Below are 27,971 nucleotides of genomic sequence, written 5' to 3'. Positions count from 1 at the left end.
CATAAATTCTGTTTTTAGTGCAGCTGTTTGTGTTTCTCACTTTACTTTAAACTCTCATTGTTCCACTCAGCCTTCTCTAGCTCAACAATCACAGTGGAAGAGGAAACCCAGGAGTCGTACTACACTGGCCTAAAGTTACCAGACAAAACCAGAACACTTGAACTCAAGCCAGAGTCCAAACAATACTCCAGCTCTTTGGAAAAGAAAAAAGAAAAGCCAGTTTTCCTCAGTGAACTTTCTCCAGCAGCTGTGACTGTTGGAGAAACTGCTGTGTTTACCGTCAAAGTGTCCGGTTTCCCTAAGCCCACTGTTCAGTGGTTCCACGATGGGCAGAGTATAACGAGTTCATCTGTGTATTCTTTTATTCATGAGCAAGATGAGTACAGCCTGGTTATCAACAAAGTTGAAAGGGAGTTCGAAGGAGAGTACACCTGCACTGTCAGCAATAGGTTTGGCCAGTCAACTTGCACTTCTTATCTGCATATTCAGGTGAAGGAACCAGAAAGGGGGGACAAAGTAGACAGGAGGACCTTTGTGCCAACTGGCAAACCTCCAGAGTTCACTAAAACTATAGAGTCTGTTCAGCTGTCTGAGGGAGGTCAGGCTTTCTTCAGGTACATTGTGACCGGAGATCCTCTCCCTGAGGTTCAGTGGCTCAAAGGCAGCTTCCACATTCAGCCCAGCGGGTTCTGTATTGTTGTGAAAAAACCAGATGGATCAGGCTTTATTCATATTAAGAGTGTAAAACAGGAGGACGGCGGTGTTTACACCTGTAAGGCCTCCAACCAGTTTGGGGAAGCCACTTGTACCGCTGAGCTGCTGGTGTTCACGGAGAAAATTAAGGAAGAGTTAGTTAAGAAAACCAAAGGTTTGAAAATATCCATGACCGAACAAACAACAGAATCCAGATTATACCAGGAAAGAAGTCGGTCTGATCAGATGATTTATACCATCAGTACTGAAGACAGGCAGATTATCCCCAGCGAGGAGGTAGGAACCCTCAGAGAGGTAGATATCTCTGCTGCCTCCCTTCATCGAGAGCAGCTAACCCACCAGGCGGCAGTGCTGCAGGCTCATGAGATACAGGAGAGGGTTTCTTTGGCTCCTACCCATCCACCTCAGGTTTCAGCTGTCCCTATGAAAGAACTTCACATGGCGACTTTCTTATCTTCAGTCCAGGAGAGTCAAAAGATGACTGAGCAGCATTCTGAACGCATTATCAGCCCCGAGGTAGTTGAACTCGAGTTAGCCAAGGAGCAGCCATCTAAACTCATGTCGGCCACATCTGAGGAGGTCCTGCCACTCTCCACAGTGAGAGCCGAGGCCTTGACGGACCAGACTCCAGAGCATGTGAAGACCTTCACTGAACCCAGGCAGCTTGTTAGTGGTCACCAAGTAGTGTCCACTCTACCCATCCTTGACGAAACTTCAGGCGTCACACACAGACCAGGGGAAGAGAAGAGTTTCAGGGTCACGGAGGGGATTAAGATTTTATACTCGGCCCAGTCTACTGGGCAACTACCAATCACAGAAAGACACTCTGAGCCTCTGCCAACTTTAGCGGCAGCTACCAAACCCTTGACAGAGAAAGAGCAACCTAAGCCTGTTGTAGCACCAGTGAGTGAAACGAGAGTGGTTTTATCCAAAGAGCAGACTTTTGAAATACACAGACCATCAAAGGAGAGTCTCACTCCATGCAAAGACATGGACTATAAGTTGGCTATAACCACTGAAGAGAAATATGAGCTCCAGGGTGAACAGGCCGGACAGGTGGCAGGTATAGCATCTTATGTGTCTCTGCAGCCTCAGCGAGAGGGAGAAAGACTCCTGAATCTGCAGGTTATCAGCGATCAGGACGTTTTACACTCTGAGAGTAGGTTCAGCAGTGAAAAGCCCTCGACAGAGCAGGCAGATTCGAGGAAGAGTCCTGCTTTGTTGCATTCAGTGACTCAAGAAGAGCAGAGGACAGTGGTTTGTGAGGGAACGTCAGAGTTCTCAGCAAAGATTGATGCAGAGTCCATTCAGCCAAAGAAAGAGCTACCACCCGTAAAGTACCTCCAGTCCATTCATTCTTTCTCAGTTTTACCAAAGGAAGGCATACTCTCCATCACTAAACCTGACCAACAGGTGTCAACGCAGAAACAGGAAAAGGTTAAGAGGCATGCAGCCACCTCAGAAGAGAGAAGGGAGATCATAGCTGATTCTTCCAAAGATCTGAAACTGTCAGAGACCGGGGTTCAGTCTCAGCTTCGAATTGAGCCCAGGCCTTCAAACATCCTCACGATCTCCTCCCAGCCTCTGCAGCTGCCAAAGGAGACACCTTTCATCACAGACACCAAGCAGCAGCGAGCCCTTGTGCAGAAAGAGGATTACTGGAATATCATGCATTCACTGAATGTCACAGACTCTCAGACTCTGGAGGAGGGTCACACCACCGCCATTGAAAGTGATGAGAAATTCAAGCCTGAGATGAAAATTGAGCCCAAAATCCCAAAGAAGCCTGTTTTTATAGAAGAGAAGGCAGTTGCTAATGAAAGCTGTACTCTCTTAAAAGCTGCTGAGCAGGACTTTGCAGTCCAAATCCAGGAGGGACAGTCAGTCCGACAGTCAGTGTTGTTAGAAGAAAAACGGGTCATTATTGGAGAGCAGTCAAGTGAGATACATAAATCTGAGGGCTCAACTGTCAGCATCATGAACCAGCCAAAAGAAATCCTGTTTGTCCATGAGTCTCTGGAGATTCAGACCCTACCAAAAGAACTCAACTTTGTCATTCAGATCCCCAAACCATCAAGTTTGAATATACGGCGTCAGCTCAGAGATGCTCTTCAGTCTGCTGTGGCACGTGACCAGCCAGTGTTACTGGCTGACGTTGTAGGAAGGTTAGATGTGGTAGAGGTACAGGAAGTGAGGGTTCAGAGAGAGCCCAAACAGACCACATATACATACCTGATCACAACACCCGGTGCCCCCATGGAGATCACACTGTCTTTTGAGGGTGAATACCCCCAGACAGCTGACCTGAGGTCTGAACTCCAGGTAGCTCTGCATGCTATGGTTTTCCAGGAGCAGCAAAGTCTTACATCAGAGCAACCAGGCACCATGCAGATTGACAAGCCTCAGAGAACGCTGATTAGCTCAGCACCATCCAAAGAGGTGTTGTCATCTGTGGTGGACACAGTGATGGTGGCAGAGAGTGCAGTTAGGTTTCATGCAGCTGAATCTCAATCTGCAGTCATCAAGACAGAAGCTGGTGCTTCATTCCAAAGTGCAACGGTTCAAACTCAGTCAGAGGTTCATGAGTCTAAACAGGTGATTAGGAAGACAGGGAGGTCAGAGAGGCATGCCGCTGCTGCTGAAGTGACCACCACAGTGCCTGAGGGCCAGATTCCTGTTGAACAACATGTGGACATTTTTGTCCACAGAGAAACCAGGGAGGAGTATCTTTCAGAGGCGATTATGATCAGTGAGTCCTCAGACAGTCTGATAGATTATCCTGTTGTCATTGACTCTCTGGAAGACATTTGTACTGAGGAAAACAACAAGGCTGTATTTACTACCACCATAAAGTATGCAACCAGAATCAACTGGTTTTTCAATGGACAATTGGTGAAATCTGGCAAAGAGTTCAAGTGTTCTAAAGATCATGACACATACACACTAGTTATCGACAAAGTTGTCAAGGAGAAGCATCAAGGAGAGTATGTCTGTGAGGCTGAGAATGAAGCCGGCAAGACTACAACATCTACAAGGCTCAAAGTGGTCTCAAGAGGTTTGATGATGGACAATTCTTTGAAATCATCATCAACTAACCTCATGCATTTGTGAATTTCAAGTCCTGCTGTCTGCAAACCTCAACCAAACTTTACATGAACTTTGAACAGTCACAGTTTATGAGTTTAATGGCTATTAAAGGCCTTTAAAAAGACAAAACTGAAAATACAAGGTTTCTTTTTGGTAATTTCTAAAGTTTGGAGGTTTTCACCAGACATCAGCGACATCCTCACTTTTCCTTCAAGCTCATCCATTCCTCCACAAACACATCACCCCTGAATCCATTCCTCTGTCCTTTCAAGGAATCACCTTTGAATCCACATCTTTAAACATTCATCAGTTCTTATTCCTGGTCCATTCTTCTTTTGCATGCTTTCTCTCCCTATTGCAGTCTAATACCATCTTCTTCCTCCACAGTCACAACAGGATAACTTTGTGTTTGTCACTTTCCATCCAAGGTTCACTACATCACCACCTCCAGTAGAAACATTCCTCTTGGTTTTCATTTCACACATTGTTGTTTATTTACTTTGTCCTTTTATCTTTCTCTCTCTTCCAAACACAGTGAAACCTGTGTTCAGGCACAAAATTGTCCCAGTGGAGATCAACATTGGTAGCACTGCAATATTTGAATGTGAAATTGAGGAAGCCCCGAATGTGACCTTCAGCTGGCTCAAAGATGGACATCCCATCAAAGAGGGTGATAATTACAGGATTGTCAGTCACATCAGCACTTCCTCTCTGGAGCTTCTGAGCCCAAACAAAGGCGACAGTGGTGAATACACCTGCAAGGCATCCAATCAGCATGGCAGTGATACATGCTCGGCCTCTCTCAGCGTGACAGGTAAGAGCATTTCATGTTTCCTTCTTGTTTGCTGGTTGATCTTGGAGTTGTTATTGGTGTTGAATGTAGACTTTAATCTAGAACTGTAATTGATTTCTTTTTTCTACAAGGTTCTTTGCTGGTCTTGATAGACAGCAGTGATTGTGTTTTGTTGGCTTAATTGTGAATTCTTTTAAAGCTTTCTGGGCCTGCTGGTTTATTTTTGTCTTATTGGCAGGTTTAAAAAGTAACAGGGTATAACATATTACCACTAATGTGTTTCTCTTTTTCTTAATTCTTATAGAACAATTCCCTCCTGCCTTTAAAACTAAACCTGACCCTCAAACTGTATATGTTGGAAAGAGGGCTGTGATACAGTGTGAAATAACAGGATCTGCTCCTCTGAATGTTGTCTGGCTCAAAGACAACCAAGCCATACCCAAAGTGGCGACACAATACCAAACCTCTTGTGAAAAGAATAAGCACACTCTTGAGATAACCAAACTTGAGCCAGCTGACCGGGGGCTTTACATGTGCAAAGTATCCAATAATGTTGGGACGGCTGAGTGCAGCATGGAACTGTGTGTTATTGATAAGCCCAACTTTGTAAAGCCCCTGGGTCCGGTTGCTGCTGTGGTCGGAGCTCCTCTACACCTGGAGTGTCAGGTGGATGAGGACACTGGAGTTACTGTCACCTGGACCAGAGATGGTAGAAGGGTCCACCAGTCTCCGGACTGTAAACTGTCGTTTGAGGATAAGACAGTTACTCTTGCTGTCCTAAAGACCACCCTGAAAGATTGTGGAAATTATGTGTGTACGGTGACAAATGAAGCTGGGAGTGCAACTTGCTCCACCTCGGTGAAGGTACAAGGTAAGACTTATCTAGTTAATATTCATGCATACTGCGGCATTTAATACTGTTGCAAATCTGCAGTACTGAACATTAACATAATTTTATTGAATGGAGTCCAGTTTAGATGATATGTGTGCAGCTTCAGCTGACCTTTTCTTAAACCTCTTCCTTTATAATGCTGGGTTGTTATTCTAAATGACTTCTTTGACTTCGACTTGGATCTTTTTAACCGCACACCCTTCCAGAGCCGCCAGTCTTTGTAAAGAGGCTGGAAGCCACCACAGTTTGGAAGCAAGGCAGCACTGTACGCCTGCAATGCACCATCAAAGGATCTCCTGAACTTCATACCACCTGGTTCTTTAATAACCGCGATCTGTCTGCTGGTGGCAGATATGGTATCAGTCTGAAGGATGGTCTTGCCACTCTTGAGATACAGGACGTCACATTGAGTGACAGTGGAAACTACACTTGTGAGGTTCTGAATGAGTCTGGGTGTGAAAGCTGCAGTACTAAAGTAACAGTAAAAGGTGGGCAGTTTGACTACAGAATCAAATTTAGACATTTACAGTCAGAATAGGAACTTGTCTAACTGAACTGTATGTTCCCCTTTAGAACCACCATCTTTCAGAAAGGAGTTACCCTCCTTAGAGGCATTGAGAGGATCTGTAGCTGTATTGGAATATGAGATTGCAGGGTCTGCCCCATTCAAGGTAGCCTGGAAAAAGAATAAGAAACGCCTGTCCACAGATAAGAAATACCGAGTTGTGTCGCAGGGATCACTGACCTCTCTGGAGATCCAGTCTTTTGAGAGTGCTGATGTTGGTGAATACGAATGTGTGGTATCAAATGAGGTTGGGTCAGTAACCTCAAAGTCTGTAGCTAAACAGAAAGGTTAGTGATTTATAAACATGATAATTAAGAATCATTTTGTTATGACTACTGTCATCTTCACTTATTATTGCTGATACTGTTATTGCAGAACCACCTATGTTCTCAAAGAGGATTGAGAGTGCTACCGCCGTGATGGGAAGCACAGTGAAAATACAGGGAATGATAAAAGGCTCAGCTCCAATCACTGTCAAATGGATGAAAGACTCTGAATTGCTAAGAGATGATGATCCAAATGTCAAAATAACATTTGAGAACAACATTGCAAGTATTTCCTTCTCATCTGTTGAGATAAAGCATAGTGGCAAATATACTTGCCTGGCAGAAAATGAGGCAGGACAGCAGAAATGCGAGGCTGTCTTAACAATTCAAGGTTAGAGGACATTCCTACTTCTAAGAAATATTTTTAATGTTCAAATGTAGATGTTTTTAAAGTCTAAAATTCATGTTGTATCTTAGAACCTGCTAGGATCTTAGAGAAAGCAGCGTCCATCAGTGTGACAGCAGGGGATTCTGCCACATTGGAGTGCACGATTTCTGGAAGCCCAGACCTCAAAGTGAAATGGTTTCAAGACAGCAAGGAGATCAGCAGTGGCCGAAAATATAAAATGACAGTGAAGGACAACACTGCTATCTTAAAGATTCTGGCAGCAGATAAAGGAGACACCTCAGAGTACAAGATGGAGGTGTCCAATAAAGTCGGAAAAGACCAGTGCACCTGCTCAGTCACTGTTATCGGTTAGTTGTAACCAAAAATACATCATTATGCCGACTTACAGATTCGGGCCATGATGAGTTACATGTCTGATATATTTCCCTACACAGATCGTGCAGTTCCACCATCTTTCAGCAAAACTCTAAAGAAAGTGAACGGAAATATTGGTAGTAATGTTACCTTGGAATGCAGAGTTGCTGGATCTCAGCCAATGGTTGTTTCTTGGTACAAAGATGATAAAGAACTCCACAGTGATGGCAAATATAAGCTCGAATTCAGTGAGAGCAAAGCCTCTGTGATGATAACCGGCCTGGAGCAAAGTGATGGTGGAGTTTATACATGCCGGGCTTCTAATAATGCCGGGGAAAAAGAGACCTGTGGTACTTTGTCCGTCAAAGGTTGGGAGAGTTGAATTTCTTTGCCAGATTAAACAGGAAATCGGCAGACATTACTAATGATTAGATGTTATTGATAGGCTTTGTATATATTTGCTGTTTTTCTTCCCAAATAACTCCAGAGCCTCCAGTCTTCACAGTGAAACCTGAATCACACGACACTCCACCAGGATCAAATGTTGTCTTAAAATCAGCCTTTACAGGATCGGCTCCTCTGGTTGTTAAATGGTTCAAAGAAGAGAAAGAAATGTTCACTGGGGGAAAATGTTTCATAAAGAAAGATGCCTCTTCAAGCTCCTTGGAGCTTCACTCTGTGAAACCCAGTGACTCAGCTAAATACACATGCCAAGTGTCCAATGATGCTGGGAAGGTGGATTGCACTGCCGTCCTCTTTGTAAAAGGTGCTGTTTCATTCTTTCTTTTAAAAAGGTGAAGAAAAAAACAAACTGTTTTTTCTTTACTTAAACTCTTGTCTTTACTGTGATTGTCACTGTTAATTTACAGAATCCCCAACATTTACAATGAAGCTCGAGCCTTCACAGCTGCTGAAATCTGGACAGCCTCTGAAGTTGTCCTGCAAAGTGCACGGCACCCCCGTTATTAGCATCACATGGTTTAAAAATGGAGAAGAAATAAGTTCAGACCACAGACACACAATGTCTTTCGACAGTTCAATAGCGACTCTGGAGGTAGAGAACTGTTCTGTAGAGGACAGTGGAGATTATGTCTGTGTGGCGTCCAGCGAGGCCGGCAGAGACCAGTGCAGCAGCTCAGTTACAGTGAAAGGTTGGTTCAGTCTTGATAGTTCATCTCGTCTCTGTTAGACAAACTGACTGTTGGCATAAAGTCTGGTCCACACAGTTCTTTCACATGTTTTAAGTTGCCATGCAGGGTGTGGCTCCTATTGGTGCGTTTAGAGGGCTGTCTCAATGTCTCAAATTTAGCAAATATAGAGACAGAAGTGGGCATTTCAAATAAGGACAAAACATAGAGAGGTCCTAGATATAGATTTTTAAAAAAGAAACCATCCATCACTAACTAATGCTTTTGGTGTTACATTTGTTATGGTTTGACACAGTCAAAAAAAAAAAAAAATTGCATGAAGTTGCTTAAAAAATAAGCCATAGAGTGATACATACATTGCTACTTTTTTCTTCTTCGTTCAGCAAGCATATCTCAATCAATTATGGCCCCAAGAATGCCCATGTTTCTGTTGCTGCTCTAGATTTTGCTTCCCAAAGTAGTGACATTGGAAATAACCAATGAGAGTTAAGTTTTTCTGAAGTGTAGACTCTGAACATCTTACTGGACTGTGTGGACCAGACTGGCCTCATGAGCCCAGCAGTCCTCTATTGTCTTTAAATATAACACCTATTATCTCTCTCTTATAGAGCCTCCAATGTTTCTGAGGCCTTTTGAATCAGCTGAGCTCGTAAAGGGATCCAACATTATCTTAGAAGGAACTGTTTCAGGCTCTGGTCCATTTGAAATAAGTTGCTTCCACAATGACAAGCTGATCAGAAACGACAAAAGGCATTTGATCTGTGTCGAGAATGACACAGTCACTCTTCACATCTCAAACTGTGAGAGCGGAGATGATGGGGCATACCAGTGCACCGTTGCAAATGATGTCGGGGAAACATCTTGTTCTTGCCAGATTTCACTGAAAGGTTGGTCAAAGGACAGTGTCATATTTTGTCATCCAAGGTTATTTCCCTGCATGTTACATTGAATGCAAATGTTAGCAATTATGTTTCTGGAATTTTCTGAGAAATTCTGGCAGTGAACAATGCACAGATATTTACATTCTTGTAATATGGGCACCATGACATTTTCTCCAAAACATTTTCCTAGAACTTAACAGTTGCATATTATTGTAATTTGCAGTTGGGGTTGCTGCACATGGTTTCTTATTTAGACAGCAATAGAAGATCAGATTAGGGAGATATAGATTTGCAATGTGGATGTGTGTGTGTGTGTGTGTGTGTGTAAATCCTTCAGCCTGCGGTCTGATCTGTGGTCTTCTCTCATTAGAACCACCAATATTTGTTCAGAGACTAGAGAATATGTCCTGCATGGTGGGCTCTGAGGTCTCTATGAAGTGTGTGTTGTCTGGATCACTTCCCATGACTTTCTCCTGGATCAAGGATGATCATGAGCTCACTGAAAATGAGCACATTAAGATGTCCTTTGAAACAAAATGTGCTGTGTTGAATTTGAAAAATGCTCAGTTATCACACAGTGGGAAATATTTCTGTCAGGCACAGAATAAAGCTGGGACTCAGAGATGTGCTGCTGTGCTCATAGTGACAGGTTTGTAGGATGTTTGTGGCTCTTCTTTGTCTTAACAGCTGTTGCTTTTGTGTCAAGCTTGATGCTTCATCTGTCACATTAACACTAAGTGTTAGCAGCTAATCCAGGTTTTGATCATTTCCTTATCCCAGAGCCAGCAAGTATTTTAGAACATGCAAAGTCCATCAGTGTCACCCAGGGCGACCCGGCCAGGCTGGAATGCAGATTCACAGGCACCAAGCCGCTCAAATCCAGATGGATGAAGGCAGGAGAGGAGCTGACCTCAGGCCAGAGATACAAAGTACAGAGCACAGACACCAGCTCTGTGCTCAGGATTATTAAAACGGAGAAAAGAGATAGTGGTGAATACACCTTTGAGGTTTCAAACGAATCTGGGTGCAGTTCTTGTGAGACAGCAGTTACTGTGTTAGGTCAGTTTAACCGGAACGTTTTTATCTTTCATGAGATCTTCTTTTCAGTTTTACTGCTACAACCAACTTAATGCTGTTTCTGCACTAATAGATCAGATAATTAAACCAAGTTTCACAAGAGAACTGAAGGAGACAGAAGGTGTCAAAGGATCTTTTGCTGATCTTGAGTGTCATGTGTCGGGATCCCTGCCAATGGTGATACAGTGGTACAAAGATGACAAAGAGATCCAGACTGATGAGAAATATAAATGCTCATTGTTTGAAAATGTTGCTTTCCTGGAAATCACTCGTCTTGACAGTAAAGACAGCGGCAACTATACCTGCATGGCTAAAAACAAAGCAGGATCTGTCCAGTGCTCTGGGATCTTGTTTGTTAAAGGTTAGAACTGTTGCAGTTTAATGCATAATCACATTGTAAATGTTGTGACTATGATATGATAGAAATGTTGGATTTTGTCCACCAACAGAACCACCATGCATTCTTGAAAAGCCTGAATCCATGAATATTTTGCCTGGCTCAAAGGTTAAGTTTAACGTTCGTGTCTCTGGCACGCCACCGCTGACCATCCAATGGTTTAAAAACAAGAAAGAGATTTTATCTGGTGCCGACTGCTCTGTGATCAAAGACAACACCTCAAGCTCACTGGAGCTCTTCTTTGCCAAAGTCTTCGATTCTGGAGTTTACATCTGTGAAATACAGAATGATGTCGGCTCCACTTCATGCCAGGCAACACTCTTTGTAAAAGGTTAATATTGGTACCTCACCTTTATCAGTTTTACTCACCTTGTAGTCATCACTATACTTTAGTAACTTCTGTGTGCATTTTTTTTCAGAGCCACCCTTTTTTATTGAGAAACCTGAAGGAGTGTCGTTAGTGAAAGTAGGAGACAGTCATGTGTTCAAGTGCAAGGTTGCTGGTACTCCAGAGATCTCTGTGCGTTGGTTCAGAGATGGATCTGAGATTCACCAAAGTGTCAAACACAAGATGTTGTTTTTCAATTCTGTCGCCACCTTAGATATATGTCAAGTTTGTGAAAATGACAGCGGGAAATACTTCTGTGAAGCCAGCAACGAAGCAGGCACAGAGAGTTGCACTGTTGAGCTGGAAGTTAAAGGTTGGTTTTTCTTTACAAGTTTACATTTTGTCAGTATATCAGATGAGATATTACATCACTAACACAAATCAAGGTTATTTTAATTGATTGATTGATATGACTTGCTTTGTTATTTCAGAGCCTCCTTCGTTTGTTGACGAACTGACGTCTCATGAAATTGTTAAAGGTTCTGCAGCAGTGTTTGCTTGCAAAGTGGCAGGAAGTGCTCCATTTAAGGTCACATGGTTCAAAGATAAAAAGCCAATCAAATCCAGCCAAAAGTATTTTATCGTTGATAGTGAAAATGTCAGCTTGAAAATCCAGGACTGTGAAGTGCAGGATGTCGGTATTTATCAGTGTGTGGTTGCCAATGAGGTTGGAAGCTGCTCTGGCTCAGCAGCCTTATCAATGAAAGGTTGGTTTTCCTGATGCTTGTACATTACACTGATATTCATTAGGCATACACCCCTGGACACTGTCTGGTTTTACTATGATGTCTTTTCTTTGTATTAGTCCCTCCGACATTTATTAAGAAGATAGAAAATGTGTCCACTATTTGGGGAGATGTTGCAGTCTTTTCCTGCAGAGTGGAAGGTTCTCCCCCTCTTTCTGTACAATGGCAAAAAGATGAGAACTGGATCTCAGAGGATCCAAAGATTGAGAGAACATTTGAGAACACAGTGGCAACTCTCAGGATTCCTGCCTGTGAGGCAAGTCACAGTGGGAAATACACCTGCCAGGTGGTAAATGAAGCTGGGCAAGACAAATGCTTTGCCACCCTCATAGTGCAAGGTATCTGCTTCATGCACGATTCTTCTGCTTAACTTTATAGCTTGCTATAATGGTGACAACAAGTCCACTCACCTTTTTTTTTTGCCGTTGTAGAACCACCTATGATCCAAGAGAAGCCAGAGGTAGTCAAAGTGACTCATGGAGATCCAGTTAGTCTTGAGTGCAGAGTAGCTGGAACTCCCGAGATCATTATAAGATGGAGCAAAGATGGCAGAGAGCTCCAGTCAAGTAGAAAATATCATGTCTGCTACGAGAACAACCTCAGTAGTCTGAACATTCAGTCCTCTCAGCTGGAAGACAGCGGAGAGTACCTGTTCAAAGCCACAAACTCTGTTGGAACCTGTAGTTGTAAAGTCATGCTGGTTGTTTTAGGTTCGTAAGATACTCTACAACTCTTCTTAGAACATATTTTGGCACATTTGTAAGTTGTGGAATTGCATTTATTTATCTCTGTCTCTAATGATCTTTTGATAATGTTTTAAACAGAAGAGGTCATTCCTCCAACATTCATGAGGAAATTAACGAACATACAAGCAATTATGGGTTCAGTGGTTACAATGGAGTGCAAAGTGGCTGGTTCTCTTCCAATATCAGTTGAATGGAGCAAAGGGAAACAAAAGCTCACCAAAAGCTCCAAATATAAATTCCTGCACATTGACAACACTGTCTCGCTTGAGTTACAACTGATTGAGAGTACTGATACCGGAGAGTATTCCTGTAAAGTTACCAACAAAGCAGGCAGCAGTGTATGCTGTGGAGTTCTTACAGCTAAAGGTTAGCATTCAAACAACATTGTGTTGCTTCAGCTTCAACTTATTATTTATGTATTGTAATATTTTTTTCTGTGTGGGTTTTAGTGCCACCAACATTTGTAGCTGAACCTGAGTCTCAGGCTGTTGTTCCAAAGTCTACTGTACTCTTCAGAAGTGTCTTTGAAGGAACACCTCCATTTACAGTGAAATGGTTCAAGGATGACATCGAACTAATCACTGGGCCATTGTGTATGATTAGACTTGAGGAATATTCCTCCTCTGTAGAGCTTCACTCAGTCGGGACTCTGCAAAGTGGGATTTATTCTTGCCAAGTTAGCAATGAAGCAGGCGCAGTGAAAAGTACAGCGGAGCTGTTGGTGAAAGGTTGGACTGTTCTTTTTTTGTCCACTACCACCATCATCACCACTCAATTAATTCCATCTTTTTTCTCCATTTTCACAGCTCCTCTTTCTTCATTTTCATTTTTTTCCACCTTACCATCTCCTTTCTTTTCAGATATATCTACGTTGTCTTCAAAAGTCACCTGTCCGCATACTCCATTTGTGAAATTCATGCTCAGGTGTTACTTTATGCCGATGATAGTAACTTGATCTTTTTTTGACTTTGCAGAACCTCCTCAGTTTGTCCTGAAACTGCCTCCAAATACCTTTGTGAAGCAGTGTGAAGGACACCGTCTTGAATGCAAGGCCACCAGCTCACATTCACTGAATATTTGCTGGTACAAAAATGACCAAAAGATAACCGATGGAGGAAACTATAAAACAATGTTTGTTGACTCGACTGCATACCTGCAGCTGCGCAGCACAAGGTTTGAGGATAACGGAGTCTACACCTGTGAGGCTCATAATGATGCTGGCAGTATAAGCTGCAGCACCATTCTCACGGTTCAAGGTCAGCTATCGAACATATATCTTGGCTACGAGTTGTTGTTTTGTGGATTTTATTCCCCTCTGAACTCCAGTAGCATGAAAAAGAAGGAATGTAAAATCCCCGTTTCGACATTATGTCTTGAGTTTGACCTTTTTATCTAAAAACTTCAGCATGGAATCCAACAGCAGTGCTGTCTGTTTCAGTCTGAAACATCAGTATCGAATAGCATGAGTCCGAGTGGTACCTCTTTTTTAGAGAAATGGTTTTCCCTATTTTTGATGGAATGACTTCCAGTGTACCCCTGACTTCCCTTTTCCATGTTAATCCCTCTGGTCTCGATATGATATGACCTACCCCCTATCAGAGCATGAATGTAAGCAAGTGTTTCCATTCTCTCACTAATGCTCTTAGTTTTTTCTGACAACATCTGGATGGATTCCTCTGGCATGGACTGAACATGAGCATGACCTTCAACAAGAATTTCCATCCCTTGGAACTATCCAACTGAACTGCTTGCAGTGAAGACTTGCTTGTCTGAGACTGTTACTTCTGTTGATTTATCTTGATATATTTTCCAGAGTCCCCATCCTTTATTAAAACTCCAAACCCAGTGGAGGCCATTTATGGGAAAGATGCCAGCCTGCACTGTGAGCTGTATGGCTCTCCACCTTTCCAGATTAACTGGTACAAAGACAAAAGGCCACTTAAGGAGAGCAGGAAATATAAGATGGTCAGTGAGGGCAGTTCTGCCTCACTTCACATAATGAAACTGGAGCATGACGATGCTGGTCTTTATGAGTGCAGGGTTTCAAACAATGTAGGAAGTGAATCCTGCCGCACTACCATTAGCCTAAAAGGTTAGTCACAGAATCAGTGGTCATTTCATCAAAGATTAGCCCTATTGTGATTACCTCCCCTAACCTCTAATCTTTCCATCACTATTCAGAGCAACCGGTGTTTGTCAAGAAACTGGTCGACCAGTCTGTGAGAGTCGGTCAACAGCTGACATTGACAGCCACAGTGAAAGGCTCTGAGCCTTTGACTGTGTCCTGGGTTCAGGACAAAGATCACATTCTCAGAGACGGTGACAATAGAAAGATCACATTTGAGAACAGTGTGGTCACCCTTGTAGTGCCCAAGGCTGACTCGACCACAGCTGGTACATACACCTGCCAGCTGAGGAATGACTCTGGAGTTGTGGAGTGTGTCTCCCAAGTGACGGTTCTAGGTTTGTACAACTCCAGACTTTATTACATTACAGCTAGTGACAGTGTAAGGATTCGTTCAGCTTAATATCTTCTTCCCAAATTTCTAGAACCCGCGGCCATTGTGGATAGCCCCGAGACTTTGAACGTGAAGTCAGGAGAGACTGCAACTCTTGAAGTCACAGTATCTGGCTCACCAGAGCTAAAAACTAAGTGGTTCAAGGATAACAAAGATCTCTCTGCTGGCGCCAAGTATCAGATGTCCTTCTCAAAGAAGGTTGCCACCCTGAAGATTCGGTCCGCTGATAAATCAGACGCAGGAGAATACAAGCTAGAGGTTACAAACCATGTAGGGGCAGCCTCTTGTAAAACCAAGCTCTCTGTCTCAGGTTGGTGGTCAATGCGTACATGCAAGCTTTCTTATTATCTTTTATCCCTTTAATTATCATTTAGCTCAGAAATACTTTATAACTTGTTGTTTTTTTGACAATAGATAAGTTGATTCCACCGAGTTTCGTAAGGAAGCTGAGAAACACTCACCTTGTTGTGGCAAAACCAGGTGAGATGGAGTGTAGGGTCTCTGGCTCTGCTCCTTTAACAATTTCCTGGTTCCACAATGGACAGGAGATCAAGAAGGGCCCAAACTATGATATTAGCTGCTCTGATAATAACTGCAAACTGAGACTTCCAACAATCAAGATGTCAGATTCCGGCAAATACACATGCAAAGCTGTAAATGCTGCAGGAGCCAGTGAGACGAGTGCTTCAATGAATGTGACAGGTCAGTAGATGTGCGAATAAAGTCACAAACAGAAAAGAAGAGTTTTCTTTAGCACAGGATCAGGCCAATTTCAGAAAGTTAGATTATCTGACAACCCATCTTTTTTATTTGAAACCAGAACCTCCATCTTTTGTGGAAACACCTGAGATGAGGGAAACGTTGCCCGGCAAAAACGTGTCTTTCTCGGCTAAAGTGAAAGGCAGTGCCCCCCTGAAAGTCAAATGGTTCAGGGGAGCCAAGGAAATGCAGCATGGAAGAGGCTGCGAGATCACCCTGAAGGATGATGTCACCACTTTGGTGCTTCACAGAGTAGAAAAATCCCATGCTGGAGAGTACACCTGCCAGATCATTAATGAAGCAGGGAAGGAAAACTGCCCAGTTTACCTGTTTGTTAAAGGTTTGTTAGCATGATCACTTATCTTTTTTAACCATCTGTGCACTTCCAAAAGCGAGTGTCATGTAACTGATCATGGAATTACCTCTCTCAGAACCAGTCCACTTTGTGAAGAAGCTGAAGGACATTTCTTCTGAAAAGGGCAAGCCTCTGAGGCTTGAGGTCACATTCGCTGGAACTCCCAGGATAAATGTGACCTGGAAGAAGGACGGTAAACTCATCTGGGCTTCATATCAGTACAATGTGACCACCACAGACACTTCTTGCATTCTGGAGGTTCTTAACTCTGACAGGATGGAAGCAGCCGGTAGATACTCTTGTGAAGTTGACAACGGAGTCGGAAATGACATTTGCAACGCGCAAGTGTCAATTCTAGGTATTAAAATGTGCAATTTATTGTGCTTAGTTATGTAGTTTCATTTGTAATAATTCATTACCATCAATTCCTTCTCCCATTTGCACATCCACAAGTCAACGTCTGTAGTTACACTAAATCCTCATCATCATCTTTCACTTTAGAACGACCATACTTTGTTGAAAAGATGGAGCCAGTGGAGGTAACTATGGGCGATGCGGTTACCCTGCAATGCCATATTACGGGAACTCCTGACATCACCGTAACTTGGTTTAAAGCTGATGGAAAGCTGCGCAAGTCCAATACTTGCTCAATGGACTTTGCAAATGGTGTCGCCACTTTGAAATTGATCAAAACGACCAAGTTCGATCACGGCGAATACATCTGCAAGGCAGAAAACCGGGTCGGTTCAGCCTCCGCCAACTGTAATGTGACGGTGAAAGGTGATGCTCGATTTCCATACTTATTTTCGCTATGTTAATGAATTTTGCATCGGGTTATAAAGATACATTTTGTTCAACTGATTTGTTCATTGACAGTGGAAGGCCTTTATCTTTCCCAAAGCAGTTTCCAACAGTCTGTAGACGTGTTATAAATGTAACATTATTGGATCTTCTCCCTCAGAGGTCCTTCTGCAAAATATGCAACTCTTGGCAAAATACTAATTTAGCTCTTTTGTAGTAGCTCTCTCATTTTTTTTAATAAAGTAACATTTCAGCAATAATAGTAAAATTGGCTTTAACATAGAGGCATACAAATGCATGGCTACATAACAATGGGCACATTTCTAACATCAGCATTGCTTCTCTCAGAACCTGTGCGCTTTATCAAGAAGCTGGAGGACACTGCTTTCATAGTCGGTCAACCGCTGAAACTAGTCTGTGTATACACCGGAAGCCAGAGGGTCTACGTCACGTGGAAAAAGGACGGCAAGCTGATTTGGGCCTCTTATCAGTATAATGTTAAAACTACTGATTCAACCTGCACTCTGGAGGTCCTCAACAGTGACAGGCCTGAGGCAGCTGGAACATACTCTTGTGAAATTTCCAACGGAGCTGGAACTGACGTCTGCCAAGCTCGTGTCAGCCTAGGTAAAGTCACAAAGTCTAAAATCTTAAACACACCAAATGCTTTTCATTCATCAACTAACTGTGTAAACAACAGAGGCCTTCTGTTGTTGATTAGTAGCCACAGTAGGTTGTTGTAGCCATCTAGCACTACAGAATGATCTCAGTTAGATCAGATTACTGCATGATCTCCATTACTTGCCTGCTAGCATAACATAATTTCACCAACATGCAACTAACCCAAATATTACTACTCTCAGAGCCAGCACGCTTCATGAAGAAGCTGGAAGACACATATTTCAGACTCCGTGAACCTTTGACCCTCAAGTGCATGTACACTGGTAGCCAGAGAGTGTATGTGACCTGGAAGAAGGACGGCAAACTAATCTGGGCATCATACAAGTACAATGTCAAGACCACTGATGATACCTGCATCTTGGAGGTCCTCAACAGTGACCGAGAAGAGGCTGTTGGAAGATACACATGTGAAATTTCTAACGCTGAAGGAACCGATATCTGCCATGCTAATGTCAGACTAGGTAAACCACTTTAGCAGCTCATTGCATTAATTCATTGCATTGATTAAAATATGCACTTCCATACCATAGCATATAACCATCTTGTTTGAAAGGCTGAATACCACAGCTTACATTATCTAACACCACCATTGCTAATTGATCTCTTAGAACCTGTTGGCTTTGTGCGAAAATTGAGAAACACCTTCTATAAAATCGGCCACCCTTTGACGCTGGAGTGCACATTCACTGGCAGTCAGAGGATTTATGTCAGCTGGATGAAGGATGGCAAACCCATCTGGGCGTCGTACAAATACAACGTCACAACTACCAACTTCTCCAGCACCCTGGAAGTTCTCAACAGTGACAGGCGGGAAGCTGTTGGGAAATACTCATGTGAGATTTCCAATTCAGAGGGCACTGATATCTGCCATGCTGTGGTTAAGATAGGTAAACCCACTATCAAATGCACCTCATCTTCTCACCATCATTATGTTCGGCTACTTTATTTCAGTTAATTTGTTCAGCTAAATTCAACAAATTCTATAATTCAATAGCAAATCCCAAGCAGAACAGTCCTTTCACATCATCATGCATTTGCTTGCTGTAACATAAAAATAATGCAACTAACATCACCATTGCTTCCTGTAGAACCTGTGCGCTTTGTAAAAGAGCTGGAAGACACCACTTTCAGACTCGGACAGCCCCTGTCACTGTACTGCGCTTACAGTGCCAGTCCCAGGGTCTATGTGAGCTGGCGAAAGGACGGCAAACCAATCTGGGCCTCCTACAAATACAACGTAAAGACCACAGATAATGCGTGTGTCTTGGAGATCCTCAACAGTGATCGGTTAGAAGCAGCAGGGAGATACTCCTGCGAAATTTCTAACTCTGAAAACTCTGCTATCTGCTGTGCACAGGTCCAACTAGGTAAAACATTAAACATGAATGTTCATGCTCAAGGCTCATTATTTTCGTTTTTTATGTTTTACAACTAGTTTTTTGGTTTCTTTGTATTTGGAGACATCTCAAGACAAGCCCTGCAAATTAGCTGTTATTTGACATTAGTCTCGTCTCTCTAAATTCTACACTGTTGCATATACTCTATGCACTACTGTATAGTCTATTCTATAAAGATAACAGAAATACATTTTTATATTGACTATGATACTTAAAAACTTGAAAGGGTTAACATCAGATAATAAAAATACCATTAGCAGCACATACTTCTTTAGTTTAACCTTTCTTTCAAATCTCTTGCTTTCTTTCTGTTTTTCTCTTAGTAAATGAAAGCACATTCTGGTTTGACCTCACCACCAGAGTTCACTTTGAACTGCAGTGCACATTAACTTTTTGATGCACAGGAACATAAAAATAAAAAGGTTTAAATTGGTATTTTTTGCTGAGAATCATTAACATCTGGAAATAATGAGCCTATAATAGTTTTACTTGCTAACTTTATTTCCCATAATCTCACTCATCTTAACTAACAAATCACGTCCTTGCTTCTCCTAGAACCTGTGCGGTTTGTAAAAAAGCTGGAAGACACAACCTTTAGGGTCGGCCAGCCTCTGAGGCTTCAGGTCACGTACACAGGCAGCCAGTATGTGTACGTGAGCTGGACAAAAGATGGCAAACCAATATGGGCTTCGTATAAGTACAACGTCAAGACCACAGACAACTCCTGTGTCTTGGAGATTCTCAACAGTGACAAAGAAGAAGCTGCTGGGAAATATTCATGTGAAATATCCAATGCTAGTAGCTCTGCTATCTGCCACTCTCATGTCAGACTAGGTAATTTCCCCCTAACATACGCATTTACTGATTTGCTAGCAGTTCAAGCGACTTGACATGACTAACACCGCTGTTGCTTCTCTCAGAACCCGTGCGCTTTGTGAAAAAGCTAGAAGACACATCATTCCATCTGGGCAATCCACTGAGTCTAGCGTGCACGTACACCGGCAGTCAGCGAGTGTATGTGAGCTGGATGAAGGACGGCAAGCCAATCTGGGCTTCATACAAATACAACGTCAAAACCACCGATTCCTCATGCGTTTTGGAAGTCCTCAATAGTGACAGAGAAGAAGCAGCTGGCATCTATTCTTGTCAAGTTTCTAATGCAGAAGGTTCTGCCATCTGTGACGCTCACGTCTTTTGTAAAACTGCTAAGAAAGGTATAACCTCCATGACTCACCACAGCATTCTTACATCGCATTCATTAACGCTCTATTATTTTCTAATATATAGCTACAATTGAGCAAAAGTGTCATCCTACTCCCAGACTAGCTTCTGTCCCACTTGCTTGCACTACATGGTTGTCAAAAAGGGTTTTTTCCATCGGTCTATGAAAAAGAGATTTTTTGGTTCATATTCAAAACCTCTGAGTTAAATAAAACTATTGAGTAGTAGGCAGATGTGTCTACACATTTGGTTTGCACAGCCCATGTGTACCTTAGCCTGCATGTAGACAATCCACACACTGGAGGATAGAAAATAAAATGTACATCATGCAGACCCTTACGGCAATGCGGATGTGGAAAGTATTAATTGCACTTAACATAATAGGGTACCGGGGGATCTGGTGACCAAAGGTACAGGTCATGTACAACTTCTCCAGCCTGTGTTCCCGCTACCTGGGCAGGAGCTTCAGATGGAAAACGGCTAATAACTAAATCTGGAGCAAAGCTTTGATTGTAGTCATGTGCTCAGAAAGACAAATGGAAAAAAGCTTCTTTGAGTAAATACATTGTGCAACGGAGGCTAGTGGAGCACAAGCTGGCCTGGAAGTAGGGTGGGACTTGCATACTGCACATAATTCAATCAAAGATAATTGAATTTCATCTTTGAATTATAATTACGGATTCAAGTTTGAATTGTAATTATAACTGCTGCTTGCTCACCATCACCTTTGCATCTAACAACCATCACTGCTTCCTCACAGAACCGGTGCGCTTCGTCAGGAAGCTGGAAAACACCACGTTCAGAATCGGTGAACCGCTGACACTTCGAGTTGCGTACACTGGTAGCCAAAGAGTGAACGTGAACTGGAGGAAAGATGGGAGGCCGATCTGGGCCTCATATCAGTACAATGTCAAGACCACAGATTGCAGCTGTGTGCTGGAAGTCCTCAACAGTGACAGAGAAGAGGCGCATGGAAGATACACTTGCGAAATTTCCAACACCGAAGGCTCCGATATCTGCCATGCTTATGTCAGACTAGGTAACACTAACCAGCAATGCAGCGCTTGTAGTTCTCTCATCATTCATTTCATGCATGAGGTGAATCATTCCAACAGGTAACTACTAATGCCACTCACATAGCTTTTCTTTTTCACCTGTAACATTCCTTACTTTCACATAGAGGTAAAGCTTCCTCCACTCACATAGCCTCTCTTTCTACGCATGGAGACACCCATGGATTCCTCCGGATACTGCGCAATCACATAGTCCTTCGTCCTCCACATGTAAAGATCAGTTGTTTCTGTGACTGATTTCAACACTGCTTCTCTCAGAACCCGTGCGATTTGTCAAGAAACTGGAGGACGTCTCCCATGAACTGGGCAAACCTTTAAGGCTCGAGTGCACCTACACTGGCAGCCAGAGGGTCTACGTAACATGGAAGAAGGACGACAAGCTGATCTGGGCTTCTTACCAGTACAATGTCAAAACCACAGACTCCTCCTGCGTTCTTGAGGTCCTCAACAGCGACAGAGCCGCAGCAGCAGGAAAATACACTTGCGAAATTTCCAATGCCGAAGGAACTGACACCTGTCATGCTCATGTTAAAATAGGTAACGCATTAACCATCACATTTCCTTCCAACTCTCCTCATTCCTCACATGTGGTTGTAGCTACTAATGCTAACTTCCAGTGTAGTTATTGTTTCCTGTGCTTGTTGGTAACAAGAAGGGATTTCGTAACATCTAAAAGGTCCTGGATTATGTTGTTGATGTGTTTAGGGTTGGCTGGTCCTGATTGATAGGTTTGGAAAGAAAAGGATTTTATAATGGCTCAGCGGTCCCTGAGAGCATGTTTTTCTGTTATTATGGTTGTGTCAGGCATGATTGTTTACTTGAAAAGGAGACTCAAAGGCAGGTAGTATTTTGTTCATAAGGTGAATATTCTATATTTGTTTACGTCTGTGTTGCAGGTTGTTTTTATGTCGTCTTACTTGCTGTGCCTCTCTGTTTACCCTAATACTGTGGCAAAGGCCCGGTGGCCTGGTGAATGATACTCAGATTTGAATTTCAAACCATCACAACATGGCCTGATTGTCTTCACCTTTTCCCTCACTAACAGAGCACACAGTCCCTCCAAAGTTCACCAAGAAGCCCTCTGAGACCATGATGGATTCAGTGGGTAAGTTGGTGAAGATAGAGGGTCGGGTTTCTGGCTCCCAGCCACTGCACGTCACATGGTACAAGGACAACAATGAAATCCATGGCTCTGACAAATACGATGTCAGCTTCAAGAACAACTTGGCCATGCTGAGCATCAGAGACTCTGCCACCTCTGACGGTGGAGTCTACACCTGCGAGGCCTCCAACGAAGCTGGCAAAGCTTCATGTCGGGTTTCTCTCACCATCTCAGGTATGAGTTCATTGTTTGACAGTTTCATCATCAAAATGGGGTTCATGTTTATGTCTCATCTGTTCCCCAGAAGCCCAAGGACCCAATCCAACTGGAGTCTCAGATCCATACTGTCTAGTTCACCTTGGCTCAGCTGCTCTATCTTAAATAGATCTGTGTGTCTGTAAAATTTGTATCTAAGCCATCAGGAGCTCAGAACAGTCTGATATGACCAACAAATGCTGCATCTTTAGACAGCCAGTCAGAACACAGAAAATAACTTCTTTAAATATATATTTTCATCAGGTCAGTGCATAAAGGCTGCTGTGACCAGGCCCTTAGACGTGGTGTCTCTTTATTTTTAAGTGTTGCATTTCACCCAGAAGGCAGTCATTTTGGCAACTGAGTTTTCCCCCCAAGTTAGCTAGGAAGTTTTCAATACAGTTCAGGTCCGTGAATATTTCCTGGGTGATTCAGAGCCTCTTCAAACTAACTGGAGGCAGAACAAAAACGAACACTGACGACTGTACACATTCTGGATTCAGGTCCAGATGTTTTCCTCTGAGTCTGCTCCAGCAGGGCTTTGTGTTTATCTTTTCTTTTACTTAATGGATATGTTCATCTCAGATTCAGGTAAGATAATGACAGGTGTTTTTAGGATGAAGCACAAAAACATCTTAGTCTTGTTTACCTCGAGGTTGTTGCCAGATTCTGCAGAAGAGGGTCTAATGTTCCTGCCATCATGCTGCCCTTTCGAAAACAAATATCTGTAGCTGTCCTGCTTATTTCTCTCCTTTAGAAACTGAACTGCCTCCTAAATTTGATGTCCCTCTGGAGCCGGTGACTGTAGATGAAGGGGATAAACTGAGCCTTAAATGCCATGTCAGTGGATCTCCTCCACTGAAGATCCAATGGATGAAGGACAGGAGAGAGCTGAAGTCCAGCGGAAACACCAGAATCACCTTTGTGGGCGGGAAGGCCTGCCTGGAGAACAGCCATGCCTCAAAGACTGATGCAGGGGATTACCTCTGCAAGGCCAGCAACGCTAGCGGCAGTGACTTCTGCAAGGCCAAGGTCACTGTGAAAGGTAATGGACCCTATGGAAGCCTGATTTATTGAGATCATTGATTATTTTATCTTCAGCGAAGCCATTTACAGTTCACATTTTGTGTGATGAAAAGTCACATTTCTTACATCTTTCTGAACAGCTCGTCTGCTGACTGTTTTATTCTTGTCTTCTTTTTTCTTACTACGATACGATGTACATGAAATACATTTACTGCTGAGACTCTCACCTCCATGATTACTTTTCAGACAAAGGAGTCAAGAAAGCTCCCGCCGAGGCTGCCGCCCCAGTCAAAAGGCTTGACAACCTTTTCTTCATTGAGGAACCCAAAAGTGTTTCTGTCACAGAGAGTAAGTTGACTGTTCTGGACAGAATTCTGCACATTTGATGAAGTTTGAAAACTGTTGTTGAATTGAGAAGTTAGCAAAAAATACATATTTGAATGAAGGGCCAAGGTTTTACTTCAAGGACACTACAGTGCAGTCCTCGGCATCCAAACGAAACTGAAAACTGTCTGAAAAGTAGATAACATGACAGGTTAAACATGTCACATTAAATCCACTATGTTTAGAATCTGAAAAAGCTCAGTTTGGGTGCTCTCCAGTGGTAGCATCAAATAAGACTCAAGCAGAGAGCAATACACACTACTAATGAAAGGAACACATTGACTGCACCAGTTCTCACCTGGATTGTCTCATTTTTACACTAACAAAATAATAAACTAGTTAAGTAAAAAAAAAAATAATTACAAGTTCATTCTTGTAATTATGGTAGCCTTTTTCATTGAATTTTCAAAATATAAAGTGGCAAACAAACCATTCTCACAGGTTCACTTACTGCACAAACAAACACGAACCTACATCCATCCCATACAATAAAAACATAATATCAACAGAGTATAAAAGAAAAGACAGAAAAGATTTGGGATGGAAAAAAAATGTACATTTTAACATCATAAACATTTATGAAGATTTATCCAATTTTAGAAAATGGAGCAGAAAGAAATTGTCAGATCTTATAAAACATTCTGGTTGCGTCTTGAGTCGTAGTTTTAGATTACATCCTCTGAGATGCTGCTGCATCTTTTTCCAGTCATTGGGCAATGATTGGGTTGCCCAATGACTGACCATTGGACAGTGATTTTTAAGTTTTCAGGAACCAACTTGAAAATAGCTGACATCTTAATGTCTCATCTACTCCTAAAAACAGTTTTTCCAGTTTTCTACTGGTCAGATGAAGCCTGTGAAGCACTTTAAACTGTAGTAGCCTGTGCCTGATGCATATTGATTAAGAATGAACCAGAACAAGATATTTCTGATATTTGTGACCCTTAGCTATACCTATTGCAGCCTAATGTGGTCTAGGGAGGCAGAAATCAGAGTATTACCCAAAATAGGAGCCTTGAGACTGTTTATAATTCAAGCAAAAACTGACCCCAAATCTTAAGAGTCCCACTGACAACAGGATTGTTCATAAAGACTGAAAGGTTTATTTATATCCGAAAGACAACACAACTATTTGTGTGAGGAAAACATCCTCACACAAATAGTTAAATTAACAGGACCAAAATAATTCGGAAGAAGTATTGATTGATTGTTTATCCCAAACAACAGTGAAAAACTTTGAAAATGTCTTTAGAAAATTGTAAGACAGATGCCAGCTGCTGCAGATTACACTCACATGAAGGATTTATTTAGAAGTTCACTTCAAAATGTCAGATCACAAGAAGAAAAGTCCATGTGGAGCTACATGTTGGCTTATGTCTCTGCAGAGGGCACTGCCACCTTTATCGCCAAGATCGGAGGAGACCCGATCCCCAGCGTGAAGTGGATGAAGGGCAAATGGAGGCAGATCACCCCTGGTGGTCGTATCACTATTATGCACAAGGGCCAGGATGCCAAACTGGAGATCAAAGAGGTGACCAAGTCGGACTCTGGTGGCTACAGATGTGTCGCCACCAACAAGCACGGAGAGATCGAGTGCAGTGCTGACATGGAGGTCACCAAATTAGAGGAAGTGGGAGAAATCGGAGACTTAAGGACCAAGCTGAAGAAGTAAGAGCTTTTGCATTGTCCTGCGTGTTTTCTTTTCTGTGTCTTTTAGATTGTAGTGAGAAAATGACCCACAGGGCAGACTGTTAGGTTGTGGTTTGTCTGTAGGAGTTCAAATCTCCTGAACGTCTCAGCATTTCTGTCTGCACTTGATTCTACATTTTGCTGCTAAATCAAGGATCTACTCGCTGCACCACCTCCGAGTGCTCAACACTGATGTGTATTTGATTTGTGGCAGGACTCCCTCAAAGCAGAAGAGTCCCAAGAAAGAAGGAGAAATCAACATTGTGGAACTGCTCAGAGGTCACGACCCCAAAGACTACGAAAGGATCCTGACAGAGAACAATATCCACGACTACCGCGCCATCCTCCAGGCCATTGAGTTCCTGAAGAGGGAGAAGGAGATGGAAACTGGCAGACCGGTGAGAGAAAACAGAAAACAGCAGACACATAACTGATCTTCATGACAGAACTGTGGCTGTTCGGGTGGAATTCCTAATTTTCAATGTGTTTTCAATGTGCAGTTTTGTGTGTCAAATGATATATTAGCATATTAAGTTGTTTCATCAAAGTGCTATGATGATTGAGCATCTATCAACTATTTCAGTAACACTTTACTTTCCTACAAAATTCCATGAAATTTTAAAAATAATTTCCTAAGTAGTTGCTGTGTAACTGTTAATTCCGAGGACATTTCTTTGAAAGGGTTATGTAATGTGGTAGTATACTGGAAATGTGCTCATTATAGAGTTTTTAAGAAACAACCTAATATGCTGATAACTAGCAAAACTACACACTGAAAACTAAGTATTTTCTGTCTGTTACATAATTGTTAAAGAGTCTGATTGTTCAGCCTTTTTGCAAACTGACACCTATGTACTTACCTTTTTTACTTTATTTGACAGGGACAGTGCATATTGATAACATTTCTGAAAATATGCCAGAGTTAGCCAGAAAGGCTAATTTTCATCTGTTGTCCTTGGGCAGGCAAAAGTTGGAAACACAAATATTATGAATAAAAGCAATGGAAATACAATCAACAATATAAGCGGTGAAAATATGCCAATACAAACAGGCCTGCACTGCATAGAGACAAGAAACACAGGTCTTAAGACATATAAAGTCAACAATAGCATTATATCACATACAACAAACAGCATTACACGTTCAACAAATTGCACAAGATAATGTCAGGACTGGTAAAGTGTAGATATTACATGCAAGGCTGCTCTTACATTAAATATAGTAATGACAAATAAGACAACGAACAACACGGAAAAAAACACCTCACTGTTCTAATGTTCACAAGTGTGATTTCTAATGAACCAGGCTCTTAACATTGTGGTGAATGAATGGTAGTTCACACAGTTTCTTATGTATTGCAGTAAATTGTTCCAACCTTGCGATGCTCTGACAGAAAAAGCAGATTGGCCAAAGTACTTTGTCTTCTTGGAATAAGACAATCTCCTCTAGTTGTTGCTCTAATAGTTTGGCTTGTTTTTAATGTGATGTAAGTACAGAGTGGGGGAGGAGCCATATTGTGTAATACCTTGAAAACAATGTATTGTAGAACAATGTATCCTGTTGGTAACCGTTAAATACCTGCAAATTACTCTGAAAAGTTCCAGGAAATGAATCTAAAATGAAAGGACCTGCAAAGTTACTATGGGCCATTTAGAGCAACTGAAAACATCTAAACAGAGCAAGGACAAGTTTATGGTGTACAAATGTAGTTGCTTTAACAGTGGTATGTCCTGCTGCAGGATGTGGAGCATGGTGGGCGCGTTGAAGAGGAGGACATGGCCCGATTCATCCAGCAGCTGGAGGGTCGTGTTGGCACAGAGGTAAACAAAAACACCATCACATCAAAACAGCGAACGGCACAAATGTTGTGTTTACACATGAATGAAGAACAAAGACTCTCGGTAGGTGAAATCAATCATCAGGTATCATGGGATAAACAGGACCACATGTCCAAATGTATGTGGACGCCCTACGTGATGGCTGGGCTGAACATGTGATTCTACTACAAAGAGCATCAATCAACCTCCACTCTTCTGGGAAAGATTACAGCCGATACTGAACCATCAAAACCATTCTGGTTCAGGCCCGATCCTGATTCTGTGGATCTGGACATCCCAAGTAGAAACTAAATGTTGTATCACTGTAACAGCGAAATACAGTATGTGTGGTCCTGCAGATGCATACAGGTTGTTGAATAAGATGAGACATTATTGATCCCAAGAGGGAAATAGTCTAAGAATAAGACA

At 42.4% G+C, this 27,971-nt stretch overlaps 1 protein-coding gene across 1 annotated transcript in view; it reads left to right on the top strand.

Moving 5' to 3' along the window:
- The window catches only part of LOC121907573 (titin-like), a 214,293-nt gene that overhangs the window by 46,497 nt on the left and 139,825 nt on the right, over positions 1–27,971 (top strand). The window contains 41 exon segments of the mRNA XM_042427209.1: positions 71–3,769; positions 4,337–4,615; positions 4,899–5,465; positions 5,693–5,974; positions 6,060–6,338; positions 6,427–6,708; positions 6,795–7,073; positions 7,161–7,448; positions 7,568–7,846; positions 7,950–8,231; positions 8,837–9,115; positions 9,480–9,758; positions 9,890–10,168; positions 10,636–10,914; positions 11,003–11,284; positions 11,403–11,678; positions 11,777–12,055; positions 12,149–12,427; positions 12,542–12,829; positions 12,913–13,191; positions 13,438–13,719; positions 14,277–14,555; positions 14,645–14,926; positions 15,014–15,292; positions 15,397–15,684; positions 15,803–16,081; positions 16,173–16,454; positions 16,598–16,876; positions 17,246–17,524; positions 17,761–18,039; positions 18,187–18,465; positions 18,667–18,945; positions 19,531–19,809; positions 19,896–20,189; positions 21,528–21,807; positions 22,310–22,605; positions 23,384–23,671; positions 23,899–24,000; positions 25,422–25,704; positions 25,940–26,123; positions 27,465–27,545. Of these exon segments, the coding sequence (XP_042283143.1) occupies positions 71–3,769; positions 4,337–4,615; positions 4,899–5,465; positions 5,693–5,974; positions 6,060–6,338; positions 6,427–6,708; positions 6,795–7,073; positions 7,161–7,448; positions 7,568–7,846; positions 7,950–8,231; positions 8,837–9,115; positions 9,480–9,758; positions 9,890–10,168; positions 10,636–10,914; positions 11,003–11,284; positions 11,403–11,678; positions 11,777–12,055; positions 12,149–12,427; positions 12,542–12,829; positions 12,913–13,191; positions 13,438–13,719; positions 14,277–14,555; positions 14,645–14,926; positions 15,014–15,292; positions 15,397–15,684; positions 15,803–16,081; positions 16,173–16,454; positions 16,598–16,876; positions 17,246–17,524; positions 17,761–18,039; positions 18,187–18,465; positions 18,667–18,945; positions 19,531–19,809; positions 19,896–20,189; positions 21,528–21,807; positions 22,310–22,605; positions 23,384–23,671; positions 23,899–24,000; positions 25,422–25,704; positions 25,940–26,123; positions 27,465–27,545 (14,768 nt within the window).

Source organism: Thunnus maccoyii, chromosome 11 (genome assembly GCF_910596095.1).
Source record: "Thunnus maccoyii chromosome 11, fThuMac1.1, whole genome shotgun sequence".
NCBI lineage: Eukaryota > Metazoa > Chordata > Actinopteri > Scombriformes > Scombridae > Thunnus > Thunnus maccoyii.
This window is presented reverse-complemented; position numbering and strand designations above follow the sequence as displayed.